This window comes from Phalangium opilio, unplaced genomic scaffold (genome assembly GCF_054372755.1).
Source record: "Phalangium opilio isolate 3A_F unplaced genomic scaffold, DU_Popi_V2 ptg000362l_1, whole genome shotgun sequence".
Lineage (NCBI taxonomy): Eukaryota > Metazoa > Arthropoda > Arachnida > Opiliones > Phalangiidae > Phalangium > Phalangium opilio.
The window spans coordinates 515,928-535,629 of record NW_028324231.1 but is presented as its reverse complement, the minus strand read 5'-3'; the positions used below and the strand labels follow the sequence as shown (position 1 = coordinate 535,629).

At 38.9% G+C, this 19,702-nt stretch overlaps 1 protein-coding gene across 1 annotated transcript in view; it reads left to right on the top strand.

Annotated features, from left to right (window-relative positions):
• Positions 1–19,702, top strand: part of LOC149597321 (uncharacterized) — a 48,110-nt gene that overhangs the window by 4,226 nt on the left and 24,182 nt on the right. Inside the window, exons 3-13 of the mRNA XM_089861047.1 lie at positions 1,196–2,120; positions 6,708–6,800; positions 6,869–7,008; positions 7,366–7,559; positions 8,113–8,214; positions 8,905–9,042; positions 10,115–10,526; positions 11,529–11,780; positions 12,122–12,410; positions 13,806–13,959; positions 15,197–16,396. Of these exons, the coding sequence (XP_089717173.1) occupies positions 1,196–2,120; positions 6,708–6,800; positions 6,869–7,008; positions 7,366–7,559; positions 8,113–8,214; positions 8,905–9,042; positions 10,115–10,526; positions 11,529–11,780; positions 12,122–12,410; positions 13,806–13,959; positions 15,197–16,396 (3,899 nt within the window). The remainder of the gene's footprint in view (positions 1–1,195; positions 2,121–6,707; positions 6,801–6,868; positions 7,009–7,365; positions 7,560–8,112; positions 8,215–8,904; positions 9,043–10,114; positions 10,527–11,528; positions 11,781–12,121; positions 12,411–13,805; positions 13,960–15,196; positions 16,397–19,702) is intronic.

Here is a 19,702-nt window from a genome sequence, read left to right as displayed (position 1 = left end):
TATCCATGGTTAAACCATAGAGACTAACCCCAAGGAGTGGAAGGAATGCCTCAACTTGTTGCCCCTTATTCCGGTTTTTCCTGGTACAAGGCTAAGCAAAATTAAACGGGCCGGAAGCTCTCATGTACCAATTTAGGAGCAACATCATTATTTGCGCTTGTAGAGCGGGGGACCTGCCACTCCTTGGGGTTTATAGTCTCTATGGTTAAACATTAAACAGCTTCGTTTCAAAATAAATGCCCATGAGCTCATCGTCTGCTAAAGTTATAACCCCCAATTGGATTCGAGCATTTGTCGAGTATTCAAGAACTGTAAAACTACTCGAATATTTCTCGAGTATCTCAATAATATGTTGTTATGGAATAGAGTACTCGGCTCGATACTCTAACTTAACGAGTTCTCGTACACCACTGAGGTAAAACATGAACGCTGGATCTCTAAAGGGACCGGAAAACGCCCGCCTTCCACTGTACAAACCGAGTCCTCTCTAGCATAGCGTCGGGGGAAGGGATGGGGGTTGTGAATTTGGGAACACTCAAGGCCATTCGGTCTTTTGTGGTTCTTCATAAACCTATTGAAAAGAAATTTAAACGACCTTGGCCGTACCCGTTTTTTTTTATTTATTTTTTTTTTACAAAGCAAACGTGCTATAGAGAAAAATGTATTCCGTTTACCAGTCCCTTTAGAGATCCAGCGTTCATGGGTAAAACGTCATAGCTTCTCGTAAAGCGACGTTTAGTGAGGCGCTTTCAAAGGCTTAGTAGAGACTAAATAGGAGAAGATGGACTGCAAAATTAACCACAGAGTGTAGTCAATTACCGCTTGTCTTTCTCGAACTAGCTAGAGCTGTAACTCTCTAGAGTTAAGAAGCATAAGTAGTGTCATCTTATAAACTTACGCTGTTAGTGATAAGTGGGACTGTTACTTAGTTTGCATATTAATGAATGTCAATCAAGTTATTATTACTCTTAAGCAAGTAGTCCATTAAGCTTTGTGAAACCGTATCGTTAACGTAACGTAACGTTCCTTAAACGATATACCTATAATTGCTTTCGGACTTAGGTAATGGGCGCCCTCTTTCGGATGATTTAAGAACTTAAAACGGTAACGATACGGTTTCGCAAGGGCAAGGGGACTACTTGCTTTAAACCGCGCAACACCTCTCTAATAAAGCCTTGTCATTTCTTTTATTTAGGACTATATCAAAGTCGTAACCATTGCCGAAGATTTCTACAAAATGATAGTCTATTCAAAATGGTGGAAATTCGCGGAAAAACCTAAAACGGACGTTGAAACGCAATTTTACGCAATTGTCGAAAGTATTTCTGTGGCATTATGGAATGCCGTTCAATGTAACCAGCACATTCATCCGAAGAAAACTTTCACCGCCTTGTGTTTGACGTTTAAAATGACTTTATTGTGTAGCGATAAAATAGAGCCGTTAGTTCTTGCCAGAACCAAGACACTTTTAAAACTAGTTAATGAGACATTTCCACGCGATCAAAATGCGCCTTTCGTTAAAGAAATGATTGACGCCGTGAAAGAAACTCATTTATGTAACTGCAACTCCAAATGCGGACGAACAGAGAAATTAGCCTGGTTGCTAATCGCCTTAATAGAATCTTTCGCAAATTTCGATAGACTGATTGATCTAAAGACCGTTTTTGACTCGAACCTAAAGAAATTGATCACCTTTGATAATCTGACGTTTAGGAATGATTGTTCTAGTTGCGGTATTTCGAAAAACACTCGAGAAATATGGAACTTTTTAATGGAACTTTTGTTGGCGAGTTACAGCGTTCGAATTGGCAACGTTTCATTCGAATTTTTGGAAGAATTGTATTACGTCAAAGTATTTGGGGAAGTATCAGGCGAGACGTTACAGTTAGACCCCAGTCTTATTCGGTCATTGCTGCATTGCGTTGCCGATGGAGTCTTTTACTCCGAAGATTTGATGGCGAACGGGAAGCTAAGGAATTTCAATCATATGGTGCGGTTTGCGTTTTTAGCGCTAGACTTGATGCCGCAGCGAGATCCGAAAAAAAATGACTTTCGTGATGAGATGTCAACGTTGTTCGGCAAATATTGCGTTTTGCTTTCAACGGCCTTCGAAAATCCTGGTATTTATCCATAAGAATCTGTTAAGAGTTGTTTTGAAAGGATGTACCATGTGATTTTAGAAGCAGGAATAGAGAATGGTTAGTCTTTGCTTCAGTCCGACTAATAAAGAGCTTTCAGATGGGATAGTAGTACGTCACACCCTCCCAAGTCTTACCGCTGTTTTGGTAGCCAAATTGGGTGGTCTCGGCTTCATTCCTGCTTTAAACCCACCAATATGGCAGCGTAAATTATGTCACGAGACTCAGCTCCACCTCCAAATGAAAGCTCTCTATAGCCCAGTATAGAGCCCCTCCCCTCAACACGTAACGAAAATTTCAAGTTATGTTATTGGCTAACTTAAACAACGTTTTGATGACGTTGCTGACGGAGACGTTGAAAATACGTAATTCCTCTTTACCCCGTCCCTTCTTCGTCCAGGGGAAGGGGGTAAGGAACTTTGACCCGCGCCCAATATACCCTGTCATCTATTCCTGCTTCTAAAATTACACGAATCCCTGGTGCTATGTAGGTGCGAGGTCTATATCAAATTTAGCTTTACTGGGCATGCGTGAATTTGGTCGTTCCATGCTTACTACGTTTAAGCAAACGACAGAAAGTCACGTGACATTGCCCAGTCACGACTCCAGAAAATTATAGTAACACTACTACTTCAAAATATACTTCTTGACAACACCCTTTAATTGGTTGTCCCCAAACGAGCTTGGGGGAAATTTTATCGTGAGCGATTTTCAATGTACTCTGCACTTAAATGAGACTGAAAAGAATGTACGACAGGTAGACGAGAGTTGCGTCATTTATTAATGGCGCCAAAAACGCCTGAAATTAGACCATGGGGCAAAAAATTCCATCCTGACCAGGGCCGGAAATAAGCACAGGACACTATCCAATAAAGTTTAAAATGTCCCATGAATTTTTTAAAAACTAAGGGGGTCACTGGACGGTTGACCATACAAAGTTTTCATAGCTTGACTATGAAGACGTGACACAATTTTTGGGCACTCCATTGGACAATGTCCTATAAATTTTCCAGTCAAACGGGCGGTCATTGGACATGTCCCATAAGAAATTTTGCTTATTTCAGCAGAAAAAAAAAGGTAGCTAAGACCATTTAACTCAGATGGACTGGAATGGAGATACGACTCGTGGTTCTTTTAGGGCAGCGTCTCTCTAGCGCCACGCTGCGACCAAAATTGGAACTTTTACGACTCAAACCATAGCCATAACAACATGATCTACGAGTCGAAAGGTTTCGGGACTCTCCCGGCCGCTAGGGGCGACGACAGGCGATGCCATTAGAAGAACGGGTGTTTTAGCTTATCATTCCAGTTGTCCATCTCTGTTTAACGCTCTTAGATTAAAGTTTGTTTAGGGCGCAATTTCTAGGCCTGGGTTTAAAACTGCGTTGATATAGGGTCAGTGTGCCTAACTTTGGACAGCTGCAACTTTAGACACTTTTATTATAAAAATCACATTTAATTAGTGGATGCGTCAAATTGATAATGAAATAGCTTATTTTAAAGCTTAGAATGTGAGGAATTTAGAAAAAAATACTTCAAAGTCGTAGAATAACATCCGACTACGTTACGAGCCAAATTAGCCCACTCCCCAAACTCGTCCATTTAAATTACGGCCAAATTTGATGGGGGTCAACCCTTTGGTCCCGGGAAATAAGGTTTGACGAAAATTAGAGAAATCATACCTGAACAAACTAGAAACCATTCGAAAGAGCAACTTTTTGGCTTCGTATTTTAAACACTGTCTTACGCGGGAAATTCGACGAAATATTCAGCTTTAAAAACACCTGGGCAAATTTCTAACTTTGGACACTTTCATGCTGGCCGATTTCTCCGTTTGTTAACACTAATTAACTCGCGATATTAGCCTTTTTTAGAGTTTAAAACAATAAGGGACACGTCCTCAGTTTGTTAAAATTGTTACGCGGCAAACAGCGCGCCAAAATTAAAGGCTAGGCCCTATATACCTAAAAACCTACATAAGTAGCCCCATATTTAATAAAGTTTGTTTTAAAGAAATTTCTGATTTTTTATATATTTTAGGCATACGTCTAGGTCGGCCTAGGCTAAGCCTATATTTTTACTTTTGAAATTGTGATTCGCCTAATGCGTCCCCAAGTCACCCTTTTTTCCAGGGGCGTCGGAACGTTTTTGAACCTGGGGGGGGGGGGCTGAGAATTTTAGCTGGCCTTATGTGTGTTTGAGAAAAATCCTTGAATAATGGGAAAGTTTCAAACAAAGGTGGACATGAAATCAGGGATGTCCTTATTCACGTACACATTCAAACAAAATGCAATTATGAATTTTGTTTTGATGTAAGCTGGGTAAATTCTACTGGTTTTATGTTTCACTTATTGACCCACTACTCATTTTAAAAAAGAGAAACTTATAAGCATAGTCAAGTATTACGCACGGTAATTATAATCCGTTTCAACGTAAAAATATTTGCAGTTAATATCGAATAAATGAAAATTCACTTTGAGCAAGCACTATATGCAGCCTTTCTTTCAGGGGGGGGGGGGGGACTGTGAGAATTTACTCTGACAGTCAGGCCGCCTTGAAAGCGCTGAACCAGTGTCAGCTAACTTCTCAACTGATGCGCAGTTGCCTTGATCTGCTTGCGCGACTGGCGTCCCGCAACATGGTCCAGTTGTATTGGGTGCCGAAGCATAGCGGACATCATGGCAATGAGCAAGCTGATAGGTTTGATAAAAGGGGGCGAAGGCCAAGTTCTTGGGACCGGCACCGGTCGTCCCCATACGCTAGACGGAGTCTGCATGACAGGTTGACTGTCTTTCAAAATAAGCTCTGGCATAATATGGAGGGTGAGGGCCAGAGACAGACGAAACAGTTTGTCAATGGCCCCTGCAGGTCTAGGGCTAGGAACCTTATTACGCTCAGCAAGGACGTGAGCCCCCCTCTCACCCAATAATAATAATTCAATACTTTGGTTGTCTTTATTACTTGAAATATTTGTTAAATCAGTTCGTTTCGTTAACCACTCAAGAACAGATTTTGTTCTTTGACATTTTGTACAATGTTATTGGTTAAAATATGTCGGCTGCTAATTTTTAATGGTGGCAAAGGGTTGATCTCTGGGTTGACCGTTGACGTACAAAAGGTAATTTTTAAGTAGACGACACGGTCACGTGAACAACCGGAACTAGTTTCTCCAAATTCAGAGCCGGTCCCTATTTACAAAGTTTCTCTTTGCTTAAATTGAGAGAAGTATCAAAATTGGACGATTTTTGCCATAGAAGATTTGTGAATAGCCCCTAGTGAGATTTTGAGAAAAGCAAGTAAAATCTACTCTATTCGCATTGTGTATCGGGCCTATTTAGGAAAAGGGGGTTTGTTGAGCGACAAAAATATTTTTCACTCGGGTACTAGCACTTGTCGAGAGCGGTGGAAACTTATGCCTTTTTTTGTTTTTGAGCCACGGGGATCACCTAATCACAGCTGAATAATATAATATTTTAAAATCTATTTATTTTTACTGGTATTATTAACATTTATATTATTTATACTTATTTTTTGGACAAAATTCTGAGGGGGCTCAGCCCCCCAGGTTCAAAAATCGAGGGGGCTTGAGCCCACCCTGCCCCCGGCTTCCGACGCCCCTGCTTTTTTCGCTGTCCAAAGTTAGGAAGGGGTGTCCAAAGTTAGGAAGGGGCGTCCAAAGTTACATAGAAGTGTCCAAAGTTGAGCACGAATTCGGCCTTTGGGGAACTCTACTTTGTGAAAAATGTATTCCATTTAAAAAGTTGAAAACTTGTGAGAATGTGTCTTAAGAATGCTTCTCTCCATTGTTTTTTTAATTTTGAGTCGAACATATAAGCAACGGAAGTTATTCAAGGTTACGCAAAAAGTGTCCAAAGTTATGCATACTGACCCTATGTTCAATTACCGTTTTGTTGTTAATTCAAAATTTAAAATGAATCTTACATCCCTAGTTCGGCCTTAAATTAAAAAAATTCCCCGTTAAAATGCGTCTATGATCTTAATCTGCCGTCTGTTAGATGGCGCTGCTGAAGGCCTTAAATAATAAACTCCATATTTAAAATAACATTACGGCTACATTAAAGTAGGGTATGTTGAAAATCCTTGCTATGCTTTTAATTTGGTGTAAATAAAATCGGAAGTATATAATACTTTTCTTCGAGAGAAGTGTGTAACGTCATTCTTCCCAACATCATTTTACATTTGGAGCAAGGTTACAAAACCGAATCACCTACGCGATTAATAATTCCCTCACCATTACCCTATTTATTAGCGTTTAACTATTTGGCAAGACGCATGCGCTTGTGGATTTTTGTCCCACGTCAAGATGCAGTTTGTGGGATGATTGCTGGGGATTTAGTGCCAAACGGTTATAGAACTCGCCGTACGGTGCGATGCTGCCCATCTGAAGTTTGATGAGCGGGAGAGCAAACAAATAGGGCTACCTCGCCTGGGAAGAATGACGTTACGTAACGAAAATATTAAGAGGATACAGAGTGTCACACTTCCTCTATTATCCCCTTCTGATAATATTTATTATTGTTAAACTAATTATCGATCATTTATGTTTAGAAATACCATCTAAAGATTTCGAACAAATTTTGGAAGTACTGAACTATGGATTTATCGCTCTCGTGAAGCATGACCAGAAATTAATCTCTAATGGTTAGCCCTGTCAAATGTTGCTTTACGCCCTAGGTAAACCTTGTGAAAATCACTTTTTATTTTTGCAGCAACATATTTTTACAATGTCATCTGCAAACTTCACAACCAACGAAGAAACCCGCATACCGTTGAGTATTGCAAAGCTTTCTGCAATGCAATTTATCAAATTGCTGATATTTATTCCGCAAAATCGTTGCTAATCGACAAGGTTTGTTTCAATTTTCTCTCATCACTTTTGCAGGATTCCTGTATCCTACGCAATTCTTACGGCCCTGTTTTATTCCTTTAAAATCCTATATTTTTGAACTCGTTGACCTATAAAATTGTTTTAAAAAAATCCTAAATTTATGTAGGTGTCCTGGTTACACAAATAACTCCATTTAATATGTTCCATAAAATCCTATAATTTTTATATCACCCATAAAATCCTATAATTTTTATATCACCCATAAAATCCTATAATTTTTATATCACCCATGAAATGCAATTTTCTTATCACCCATGAAATGCAATTTTCTTATCACCCATGAAATGCAATTTTTGACAAAGTATATCGTTTATGTAGTTTAAAGCAGTGTTTCTACTGCAATCGTGCTACTTGAGTGAGAAGCGTTACAGCGACGCGATGGACGCTTGCGCTAGATGCGCCTTTATTTTTGGTTTGCAATTTCCTAAGGAAGTGTTTGACGCGTGGCTCAGAATCAAAAAGTCCATTGTTAAGGATAAGGTTATCGCTCAAAATGAACACCTTCTTTACAGGTATGTTTACCTTTTATTCTTAGTTGCAGTTCACTTTTTTCCACAATTGTCGTGGGTCCAGAAAAGGCCTGAAAAGTCAGGGAATTTAATAAGATTACCCAATTAAGGTCTGGGTTCAGTTAACTCGGGAAATTTTAAAATAGGCCAAAAATGTCAGGGAATTTAGAAATAGAGTAGGTTAAAAGCAGGGTTGCCACGGGTCAGGGAAAACCTGGAAAAGTCAGGGAATTCAAAAATGGGTCGGAAAAGTCAGGGAATTTTAAAAATTTCAGCGAAGTCGGGGAATTTGATTTTAGTGGGTAAAATGTCTGGGCCGGATAAGTCCTTATTGAAAGAGTAATGAAAGTTTCTCCTCATCCTCTCTTCTTAACACTGCAGAGTGAACTCTAGAGCAATCCTTAAAAATGCTGCTGTCTAGAATTGTTTTTATGTCAAGTAAATCTCTTGGACTGTTATTTATAGTTAAAATCTGTCTTATTCATCTTGGTGCAACAAATACATTGGAAAACGTAATGTAGGTCGAGTTTATTGAATTATAAGCACATCTTTTCAGAAATATTGGAGATCATTTGGAATTGTGCCGGGATTTAAAAGCAACGAAGACTACAATGGTTCAACTTTTGTATCACGAGATGTTTTTCTACCCCACAAAATTGTAAGTTGAACGGAAATTCAAGCTTTAAATGCCTACAAACAGGAAGGGGCCGTTCTTAAGCTACGTCACGCAAATATTTTTATCATTCTCCCTCGTATCAGAGAAATGCTATTCTGCCAGAAAGGGTTTACATTTCTGGCTGTGATTTTTCAGTATGCCAGCTCATTGCAAAACATTTCTTCATATGCACATTTACGTCCCTGTAAAACTACCAAGTTCAGCTTCCTAAGTAAATTTGAGCAGGGAGCCCAGCACTCCCATAATTCCTAAAAAAATCCTATAATTTCGCGAAAGGTCCGATAATGAATCGTGGAATTTTGAGTTAGTCAAAGTTTTCGTATAGTTTAGCGTAACATTTATCATATTTAGCTCTTATTTCATTAGACATCGAAATAGCGGGACTCTCTTCGCTTGCTCAGTATTATATTTAGGTTACTCTTTTCAAAGTAAAATCCAATTTGATATTATTATCAATATATATACTTTTCTACGTAATTTAAGCCAAAATAATATTATATATAAGAATTTTTAGTTCCATATTTTCCTATAAAATCCTATAATTCTGGAGAGAAGAAAGTCCTATTGATTATCAGTCTGTCAGGACGGAAGTTGCGTGATGTTTTTGATCAAGTTCAAACTTGGCTAAATCAAGACATCAGTAATGCTTATTTTAATGATTTTACTTTTCAGGGGCGATTCTTACCCATGCTTTTCAAATTACGCTGCTGTTAAAATAATTTCTCTACTCGAGGCTCCTTGTAAAGAAAAAGCTCTGGCCCAATGGTTTCTGTGCGTTTCTTCAAATTCCAAAGGAAAGCCTGAAACTTGGTGAGTTTACGATGGGCCGAAAAGGTCAAGGAAAAGTCGGGGAATTTGATTTTAGTGGATAAAATTTCGGGGGATAAGTCTGCATTGAAAGAGTCATGAAAGTTTCGCCTCCTCATCCTCTTTTCTTAACACAGAGTGAACTCTAGAGCAATCCTTAAAAATGCTGCTGTCTAGAATTGTTTTTATGTCAAGTAATTAATGCCTTTAAAAAATCTCTTAGACTGTTATTTATAGTTGAAATATTTCTTATTCATTTTGGTGCGAAAAATACATTGGAAAACTTAATGTAGATCGAGTTTATTTCATTATGAGCACTTAAAACGTGCCGTAAACATTTACTCTTTCGGAAAATCTGAGAAAAAGGTCAGGGAAAATCTGAGAAAAAGGTCAGGGAAAATCTGAGAAAAAGGTCAGGGAAAATCTGAGAAAAAGGTCAGGGAAAATCTGAGAAAAACCCTGTAATGAGCTTGGATAACCACTGTTTTGTACGATCAGAAGGGGATAATAGAAGAAGGATGACACTCTTCATCCTCTTAATACTTAAGTTTTGTAGTGTCATTCTTCCCAGGCACACTTTTGCTTTCCCGCTCATGAAACTTCAGATGGGCTTCGCACCATGCTAGGGTGAATTCTATTAATTGTTTGGCAATCAAACCACAAACCTTGATTGTCTTGACGTGGGACAAAAATCCACAAGCGCGTATTTGCCAAATAGTTAAACGCTAGGCATAATAGAGTAATGACATGGAAATCCTGGAAAACCTCGAAAACTCAGGGAAATTGAAAATGGACCTAAAAGTTCAGGGAAAAATATATTGGAGAGAGATTAAGTCCGGATAAGGTTAGGCCTATAAGGGTGACCAGAAAATGTGTTGTCTGAGATTTGACCAGAGCCCCAAATTCGCTTCAAATGTGCAGTACACTTGTCTCTAAGAGAAGTATTATATACTTCTGGTAATGCGGTATGCTACGTCCTGTTTGACTATGGTGAGGGGTTGTATCGATAAATTCAATCTGGCTATTCTTATCCATCAAAAGACGTACTTCTTTACAAATTAAAAACTATTTTCAGGGACTACGAAGAAATTTGCAAAGAATCAATTGGATTTCTTAAAAAAATTGAAAACGATGACATGAGAATTCGAACAGCGATGGCTTATTACAGTTTATGGAAATTCCGATCTGATAAACTCAAGAGCGAAATCTACGAGGAAGAGGTGAAAAATCACGAAAAAAATAACGCTAAACCAAAAAGTGACGTGGAACCGCCTGATCGCTGCGATATCGAATCTGCCTACGAGCACTTTAATCTAGTTACCGAAATTGACACTCTCAAGCCGCTTGTTAAATTCTGCTCCATTCTGTCAAGCGTTCTTTTTCAAGAAGAAACCGTTACTTGGCATTATGATTTAGATCCCCATCACCAGAACGTCTTGATGGATATGGCTTTTACCGCCGCTGATATCTTCGCTGCATCAACTATGGTAATTAAAGTCCTTAATTGTGTTGTAATCAGAGAATAAAATGTCCTAGCAACCATTTTGATAAAATTACTTAAACTTTGAATAACCAAGTTTAAAAAGTTGACTTGTTAAAGCAACACGCGAGTCCAGTGGAGTTGATTTTCCTCCTGAACTCCGGGTTTATTTTGGCGAAGGATAGTGGGTGGGGTTTAGAAGTGCCCTTATAAATCCCGCCCATAAATGCCTCCTGCTTTCGCCAAGAAAAAAAAACTGAAGTTTGTAAGGAAAGTCACCTTGTAGGGGATCCACGTGACCCGAGCTTTACTTTAAGCCTAGCTTTTATTTGGGAACCTTAAACAGGGTTCATACAAACCGGGAAAATCAGGGAAAGAAATAGTTGACAAAAACCTTAGGGAAATTTCGAATTTATAGTAAATTTCGGGGAAATCAGGGAAATTTGCTGTGTCAAACAGGGGCCGAGTAATTAAGCAAACTGTTCATGAACATTCCACCCTCCATAGGATTAACATTACACTAAACTTTGGAGGCTCGTAACTCTGGTTCTATTAGAGATACGGGGATGTCCTTTGAGTATGTTACAGTCCTATTTGCCCCCCCCCCCCACTCCTTCGTTAACATTTGCTCCGTAGGACACTCCATATATGGGGAAAAACCTGGAAATCTCAGGGAAGTATATGGGGAAAAAGCTGGAAATCTCAGGGAAATTTGTTTCCCAAAAGTTGTATGAACCCTGTAAGGAAAGTCACCTTGTAGGGGATCCACGTGACCCGAGCTTTACTTTAAGCCCAGCTCTTATTTAGGAACTTTTAACCAAATACAGCAATAAGCTCTTTGAAAAATGATAGCTATCTCATGTGGTGTAGCAGTGGCTTAGTGGCCCATTTGTCCGTTTTCTTTGAAATGCCCCTTTTCCTTACAAATTTTTTAGTTCGATGTTATTTTAGCAATCTATATCGATTAAAAAATGGTTTACGTTACTTAATTATCTTAATTACGAAATAGGTAAGAGAAGCCGTTGAAGCTCTGGGTATCTTGCTTCGATTAAGCGATATTTTGGGTCGGGAGATTTACTGGGTCGAAGCGGTATTGAAACTCATGGAAATTATGATTGCCAATGGAATGGCGTCTGCCGCCTTATCGATTTGTCCCGAAGTTGAATCTCGCATCGCAAAGGCTTCTGAAATACACGATACCGAATTTGTGGTATATTTCTTAATGATTTTGAAAGCCGAAGCGCATTACGCCAATTCGCAGGTAAACAAATCGTCAAATCTAAATTAACAACAATGAATATATGTATCCCGTAAGTTCATAATGTATGTTCCATAAGTTTGTCATTGGTTACAATTACAAACTGGAGGGAGCTTGTCATGAAGTGACGTAGGTTAAACGTCATAGATTCAGGGTAAAGCGACGCCTGGTGAGGCGCTGCTGTCAAAGGCTTAGTAACGCGGACTAAATAGAACTAAATGTACTGATCTCTACTAATTCCGTAGCTCCTCTACTGTCATTTCGTCTGGACGAAATAGTCACACTTATGATGTCATCCCTTAATTCTCGATAAATCTTAAGGGAATATGTCTTTTTTTATGTAGCTGGAAGAGGGCATCAAGGTGCTGAAGGTCGTTTTATCCAAAATATTCGTTTTGTCGGATAGAGACGCCAGCACCGCAACTTGGATCATTATCAAATGCAAAGCCTTTTTGTTGCTGTCCAATTACAAGAAGGCTTCGGCCTTGGCCACGGTAGCTCCCAGTGACAAACACGTTGGCGATCGAGCTTACCTCTCCCTTTCACCATTGGCTCTCTTGTTAAAGGCTACGGAATGGATTAAGACTATCAAGACTGACCCCAATCTCTTCGCGAGGAATGTAGATGACTATTGTGAGTTGTATTTTTTCTTTTCAATAAGTTATTTTGTCCGCTATTATACCATAGCTCGCGTAATAACGTAAACTATGACACTTGCCAAAAATGATCACATTTTCCCTTTAAGAATGGTTTCACCTTACCGATTGTGGTATTTGCCATTAAAGGGAATGCGAAAATATCAAGTTTCTTGAACCAAAGTTTCTATTTTTAAAATCCATTGAAAAAACACGAAAACTCAGTTTCGATTTATCAATAATTTAGTCTTGTCGAGCTTGTTCGCCCGTTTCATGACCTCACTATGACGTGAGGGGGGGAAAAAGCGCGGGAATCATATAGGCGTCTCGAGCTTCTCGCCAGTCTTAAACTCTAGGTCTGATAGCGGAGAGAGTGGCATCATCTCGCGTGAAAAATATATCCGTGACGTCAGCCTACGGGGAAACGTTTTAGCCTTTCGTAAAAAGCGGATTTCGAATAATTTCATACGAAGCATTTCCAAATGCATATTGCCATTTGCCAAATAACCAGAAATCGGAGAATTAATAAAAAGCTTGATATTTTTGAATTGACAGAATGAAATTCTATCTTTTGTTATATAAATCAGAGGTTTTTTCAAACGAAGCTTCTCATTCCTTTTAATAAAGCGGAAATGGGCAACTCTTAAAACCATATTGTATTATTAATTGGGCAGTGTTTATGCTTATCGGCTCTATCTCACTTAAAAGTTTTGATTTGGAACATAACATTATACCTTAAAAAATACTCTCAAAAATCATCTCAAATGTTACACTATGGAGCGTGTAATGTTTACATTTCTAAATAGACCAATACATAAATCTCGATAACTTCAAAATGACGTTGACGAATAAATAGCCAGATCGCCCAAAAAAAAAAAAAAACGTAATGGCGCCACACATCTTTCCATTTTTAATTTATAGTTAACTAAAATTAATTCAGAAGCATAATTAACTACTTGCAAATTTTAGATCATTTCATACCATGGATTTTGATTTAAAATTTTCAAGCAAAAGTGGACTACTGCGCCGAAATTGGCTTAGTGGCGTCTGCTAAATAGAACCTCATATCCCGTAGACGTAAGTGGTTCGATTTAGCAGACGCCACTAAGCCAATGGCGGATGGCGCACTAGTCCTTGTTTTTAAGACTAATAAAATGCTAATTATTTTGTTGTAAGAGATCATTTATTTTATTATACATAGTTTACAGGCATGGAGGATTCGTACCATTAACACAAGGAGACCAAGCGACTAAGAGTGTAAAATCGTCCGCTATTTTACGCGGTTCCAAGTTGTCTGGTCTTCTTGTGCAAATGGTAAGAATTCTCCTTGCGTGTAAACGATGTATTTAGAATGCGGCGACACGCGTATTAATGTTCTAACGCGTATTTCCAGATAACCTGAGTTACAAACAATACATGAATAACTTGTATGTTACTTTGGGGTTGGAGTCTGGTGTTAACTACGTCGATTTGGGTGTGTCCAGAGAAGCGAGAACGTGTCTGTCCCAAGCTCTCGTTCAAGCTAAAATAAGTATGAGGATTATGATGTAAGTATTTTTTGTTTATATCCCACTTTTAAAATAAGACGCGTCCGTCTGCTTAAGAAATAGCTTTCACTAAGGAGTTATAATTAAAGGGAGGGTAAAGTAGAAAATCAAGTCACTTTTTATCTATGTTTCTGCAAATTATAAGACCCATAGAGATACAAGAGGAACAGTTGAACTTTCAGCTTTGAGTTTGATACGGGTTCAATGGAAGCGCCCCTTCGCGTGTGTGATAGGGTGAGTTGCTTGTAGCGCCATCTACATGCGGCGAGGTAAACTAAAATATTACAAACCCTATGTTAAAACTCGAAGTTAAGCAGCTTCGAGCGCGGTCAGTACTTGGGAGGGAGACAACGCGGGTTCGAATCCCGCCGGGGATGTTTTATATTTAATGAATTTTTATTAATTTCCGTATTAATTAATGGAAGGAAAAGCGTTTGTAGAATAAAGAGATGTTTATTAACAGAGAATTAAAACATTTGCAAGATGAAACTTTACGATATTTATTTTTGTTCAAATTGAATAGCTCCTTCGCTCGCCGATAGGGGCGCCACGTATCAAAAACCCTATCACATACGCGAAGGGGTGGGATTGAAATTTTCCTAACAGAATATCGCGAGACCCCCGTCGCAATAGTTTGTCTAGGTTCTTAATACTGTTCTAATGTCTATGATAAGACCAGTCTGCATAGTGAAACCATGGATACAGGATGCGCGTGCGGAAATTTGTTTTGACGCTATAGGATGGGCAACTCCCTATCTCGAACGACAGCCTAACCTGTATATACTCTGTTACAACATCGGTTGTCAGCACGCTCAAAGCTAGGTTACATAGAGTCCTAGCTTTGCGCGTGCTGACAACCGATGTTGTAACAGAGTATATACAGAATAAGCTGTCGCCCGAGATAGGGAGTTGCCTAGAGTGAAAACAAATTTCAACCTCACGCGCATTCTTTATCCATGGTGAAACATTCAGGTAATACCACTTCTGAATGATTTTAAAATTCGAATTAGGTTCAGATTTTAAGGATAAAGTCGCGTAACGCCTTGCCTTTTTACTAACAAAATTCTCGAACTTAACGCCCACGACTGTAATAAAATTGAAAATATCAGGGAAATTTGATTTTCAAATGTAATTCGAACCGTTAGTAAATATCATTACACGAAGTAGCGGCGGTACTTGGAATGTTTTATTTAAGAAAACATGACTTAATTTATCTCTTACATTTTATTTTGTGAAGGGGAGCGAAGGCGCTATTACAACTGGCCTTTCTTGACCTTTTATGCGATCAAAAAATCGACTGCGATGTTAAAACTGAAGGACTTTTCTACATGTTCACTCGCGATCGCTTAGAACCTCTTAACAGTGCCTTGATGAGACCGCAAATGGTCTTTCAAGACTCCAAATTTACTCTGAGCCAAATCAACGGACCCGTTGACGATGACCTATTAGAATACGACGAAGACATATTTCTAAGTGATTGGCACAAAATGAAGTTGAGAAAGATGAAATTACCCGTATCGTTTCACCATCCGCAACTATGCCTTTGTAACAACTGTAAATACCTTCAATTGGAAGCCAATTACTTGGAAGCATTAACGATTAACGCTAAAACCCTCATTATGGAAAATCAACCCAGCGAAGCTTTGTCCTTGTTACAAGTTGTTAAGACGCATCTGGAAAAAATAAATATTAAAAATCGCGCCTTTATCAAAGAGACACTGGAGAAACTCGCGAATAGATTTGAATTCGTTTCGGATGATATTGTTAACTCGAAAGTTAATTCGATTACGAGTTTAGTCGTGTTGGATCTCAACGTTCAGGATACGTTAATCGAGTGTTACGCTTCGATGGAGCAATTTGGTACGGCTGACGAAGTTACGAAATCAACTATGAGTAAACTTGAAGACAACGAGGAACTGTTACCGCGAATACGAGCGAAATTGTATTACCGGCAAGCTTTAGTAACGTTACATCATAACTGCCATTGGAAGAAAATCCGCGTTCACGATTGGTTCAAAGTGACCTCGTGTATTCCTTCGTTAGATTTGCAAAATGTTAACGTTATAGCATCCCCAACACTGACTAAAATGCCCCAAAAAAATGTTGTTTACGCTCCTAAGAAATCTCAATCTACTCACTCTAAAGTGACCAAGCCTCCTTTGTTAAATGAAGCCTCGGCTCCGAACCCCGCTCCCAAGATGAAAGGCCGTCAGAGCAAAAATGTTCTCAAACAAAAGAATGATCAAAGTGACGTTGTGGTTATTTCATCGGATTGTATTAGTTCACGCGATTTAGGAACTGAATCAAAATCAAAAATCGTAGCTGCGAAAAAAGCTACGAAAAGTAATTATCGAAGCTCTGATTCAAGTTCGGTTAGTCCTATAAAGAAGTCGTCGTCTAGTCAAGATAACGAGAAGGAAAATAAAGCTCCCGAAAGGTAAGGTTTAAATTAATTAACGGATGTTAATGAAATGGATTTGGTTAAGCTACCATTTTTTAATTGCTTCTGATTGATCAAGTACTATCAAAGTCATACGCAAAAATTGGTATAAATGAAGTCTTGATTCTTTTTCAGCACCCTCAACGCTAGGGATTGTTCACTAACTGTGTTTCCCTTGTATTAATACCGCCAACTACATGTTCCGAATTATCCCTTGATTCCCCTCTTCATTCCCCCAATTTATTGGACCAAAACCAGGGTTCGTACACGACCTGGAAAAGTCAGGGAAATTGAAAATGGGTCTAAAAGGTCGGGGAAATTGAAAATGGGTCTAAAAGGTCGGGGAAATTGAAAATGGGTCTAAAAGGTCGGGGAAATTGAAAATGGGCCTAAAGGCCGGTTCAGACGACACTATTTTTCTCGCTACGCTCGCTGTGCTGAGCTCATCAGATTTTCTGGCTTCACCAGCCTTTAGAAAATTCACTGTTCACACGGACAAAATTTTCTCACTGTTGACATGCTGTTGACCTCGGTGAGGAAATTTTGTCCATGTGAACAGTGAATTTTCTAAAGGCTGGTGAAGCCAGAAAATCTGAGCTCAGCACAGCGAGCGTAGCGAGAAAAATAGTGTCGTCTGAACCGGCCTTTAAAGGTCAGAGAAAAGTCAGGGAAATTGAAAATGGGCCTAAAAGGTCAGGGAAATGTCAGGGAAAAATATATTGAAGGGAAATTTAAAGTCTGGATAACAGTATAAGGGTGACCAGAAAATGTGTTGTCTGAGATTTGACCAGAGGGCTCCCCAAATTCGCGGGCTCGCTCCAGTTATAATTACTTTACTTAAGTTAAATTTAAAGGATTTAATTGGCTTATTTTTATAACAATAAATCGTGCAAAAATGACTCTAGTGAATTTAGATTGGTTTTCATACATGTTCGCCATGTACGTTATTGCAAATTGTCAGGGAAATTTGTGGAATTTAGTCAGGGAAAACCTGGAAAAGTCAGGGAATTTCCATAAATTTTGTACGAACCCTGAAAACGGATGTAGATATAGCGCCATCTCTAGGCAAAATAAATTGGTTTTGCGGATTTAAAAGAAGGTGGCTTCTAATTTAGGCCGGATTTTAATTTTGACATCATAGGACACGTGACATTTGGACCACTTTTCGGCTAAATTTAAGAATAGCCCCTGCTCTTCCAAACTTAATAAATCATATACCAAAAGAAAGCTTACGCCTTCCTCTATTCATTGCACACAATTATAATGAGCGCAAACAATAATTAACATTAAAAAACTAATTATATATATATATCGGAGCCAAAGGCTTTGCCGGGACTCGCTGTGATGATGATGCACGCAGCGGCACATGGCGTTCGTTACAAAAAAGCCTTTCTCGTAGGCATTGTATAAGCTAAATATAAATATAGCTTCAAACATCGGTAGTTTCACCGGTGATCAAAGAATCGCATTTTTAAAAATACAAACCGCACTTAACCAAACCAAACCTAACCTAACGTGTAAATTATGTAAAAATAAAATAATTTACGCGGAATGAATTTTGTTAAAATTAGTAAAACATCACCTTAAATCATAAATTTTAGGTTAGGTTTGGTTTGGTTTGGTTAGGTGCGGTTTGTATTTTTAAAAATGCGATTCTTTGATCACTGAAACTTCGAATGTTTGAAGCTATATTTATATTCTTTTTTTTGTAACGGACGTGCGTGTATCATCACAGCGAGTCCCGGCAAAGCCTTTGTCACTGCTAGTTTAAAATTTATTTATTTATTTATTTATTTGGACTAGTATCGTACAAGCAAGCCTTTTAGGCTTTTGTGGTACGGACGGAATGGTTTTGATTTTGACATGAGAATAGTAAACAAATACTAAGAATTAAATGAACAAAATGCATATGGATAGTTAATTAAAGATTTGAAACATGAGAATAGTAAACAAATATTAAGAATTAAATGAACAAAGTGTTTGTAGGTAATTAACTAATGATTTTTACTTGAGGGAAAAAAAATATTAAGAATTAAATAAACAGAGTGCTTATAGGTAAGTAATTAATAATTTTAACATAAGAAAAGTAATCAAATATTAAGACTTTTATGAACCAAGCGCTTTATATATATAATTAGTTTTTTAATGTTAATTACTGTCATTGTGCAATGAATAGAGGAAGGCGTAAGCTTTCTTTTGGTATATGATTTGTTAAGTTTGGAAGAACAGGGGCTCTTCTTAAATTTTGCCCAATTTTCTTATAACTTCCTGTTAGGGAAAGTAGCTGCTGCTAGGGGGCGTTTGGAACACGCGTACTTTATCTTTTAGGGGGAACAAACAATCCCTAGCGGTAGCAGGGAGGAGGAATGTTGTAAAGGAGTGGTCTACGCACGTTGTAGAGAGAGAATTCTCGCAGATTCCGGGTTAGAGCTCTGAGACCTAACCGAGGCTTTTTTTTTTTCAGGCGCATGCGCGATTTTTTTCTCCGGACCGTTGGCTGCTAAAATTTACTCTCGCGTGAGTCGCGACGGCGCGAGTCGTTAGGCTTAGAAATTTGAAGCTTTGTTTTTTCTCTCTCTAACGTCAGTGATGACGTACTTGCGCACCGCTGATGCGTAGTAGCTACTAGTCGGCCTCGGGTAGATCTCTCTCTCTCCAGACCGCTAAATGGAGACCTCTCCGTAATACCTTTGGCCACTCCTCTACATTTCTCCTCCCTGGCGTTAGTTAATCCATGCTCAAATAGAGCTATCTCAGTTGTGACATCAGTGCCCAGGTGAAACGTCACGGGTTTAGCTTTGGCAGTGGGCGGCCTTGTTTGGTATCGCTTTGGTTCTATGGGAAAATAGCACGAGTGACGTCACACTAAGGCTTCTGAGGTAGATCTATTAACTGGAAGCAAGTAAATATTTTGTCGAAAATTTTTAGGCAAATATTTTGGGGGGGGGGGGTAGGTTAGCTTTTGCTTTGTTGTTTCATAAATTTAAATCGATTAGAAATGTTTGTTTGGCGATTTCATTATATTTCCTTTGAAGCAAAGAGCGGGTCACGTGGTTCCCCCACAAGCTTACTTTCCTTACGAACTCCAGTTTTGACTTAACGAAGACAGGATGCATTTGTGGGCGGGATTTATACGTCCATGTATAAATCCCGCCCACAAATGCCTCTATCTTTGCCAAGCCAAAACGGGAGTTCGTAAGGAAAGTCAACTTGTAGGGGAACCACGTGACCAACGCCTTGCTTTAAAGCATTGCGCGGTTCCAGTGGATCCCCTACAAGGGTACTTTCCTCCTGAACTCCGTC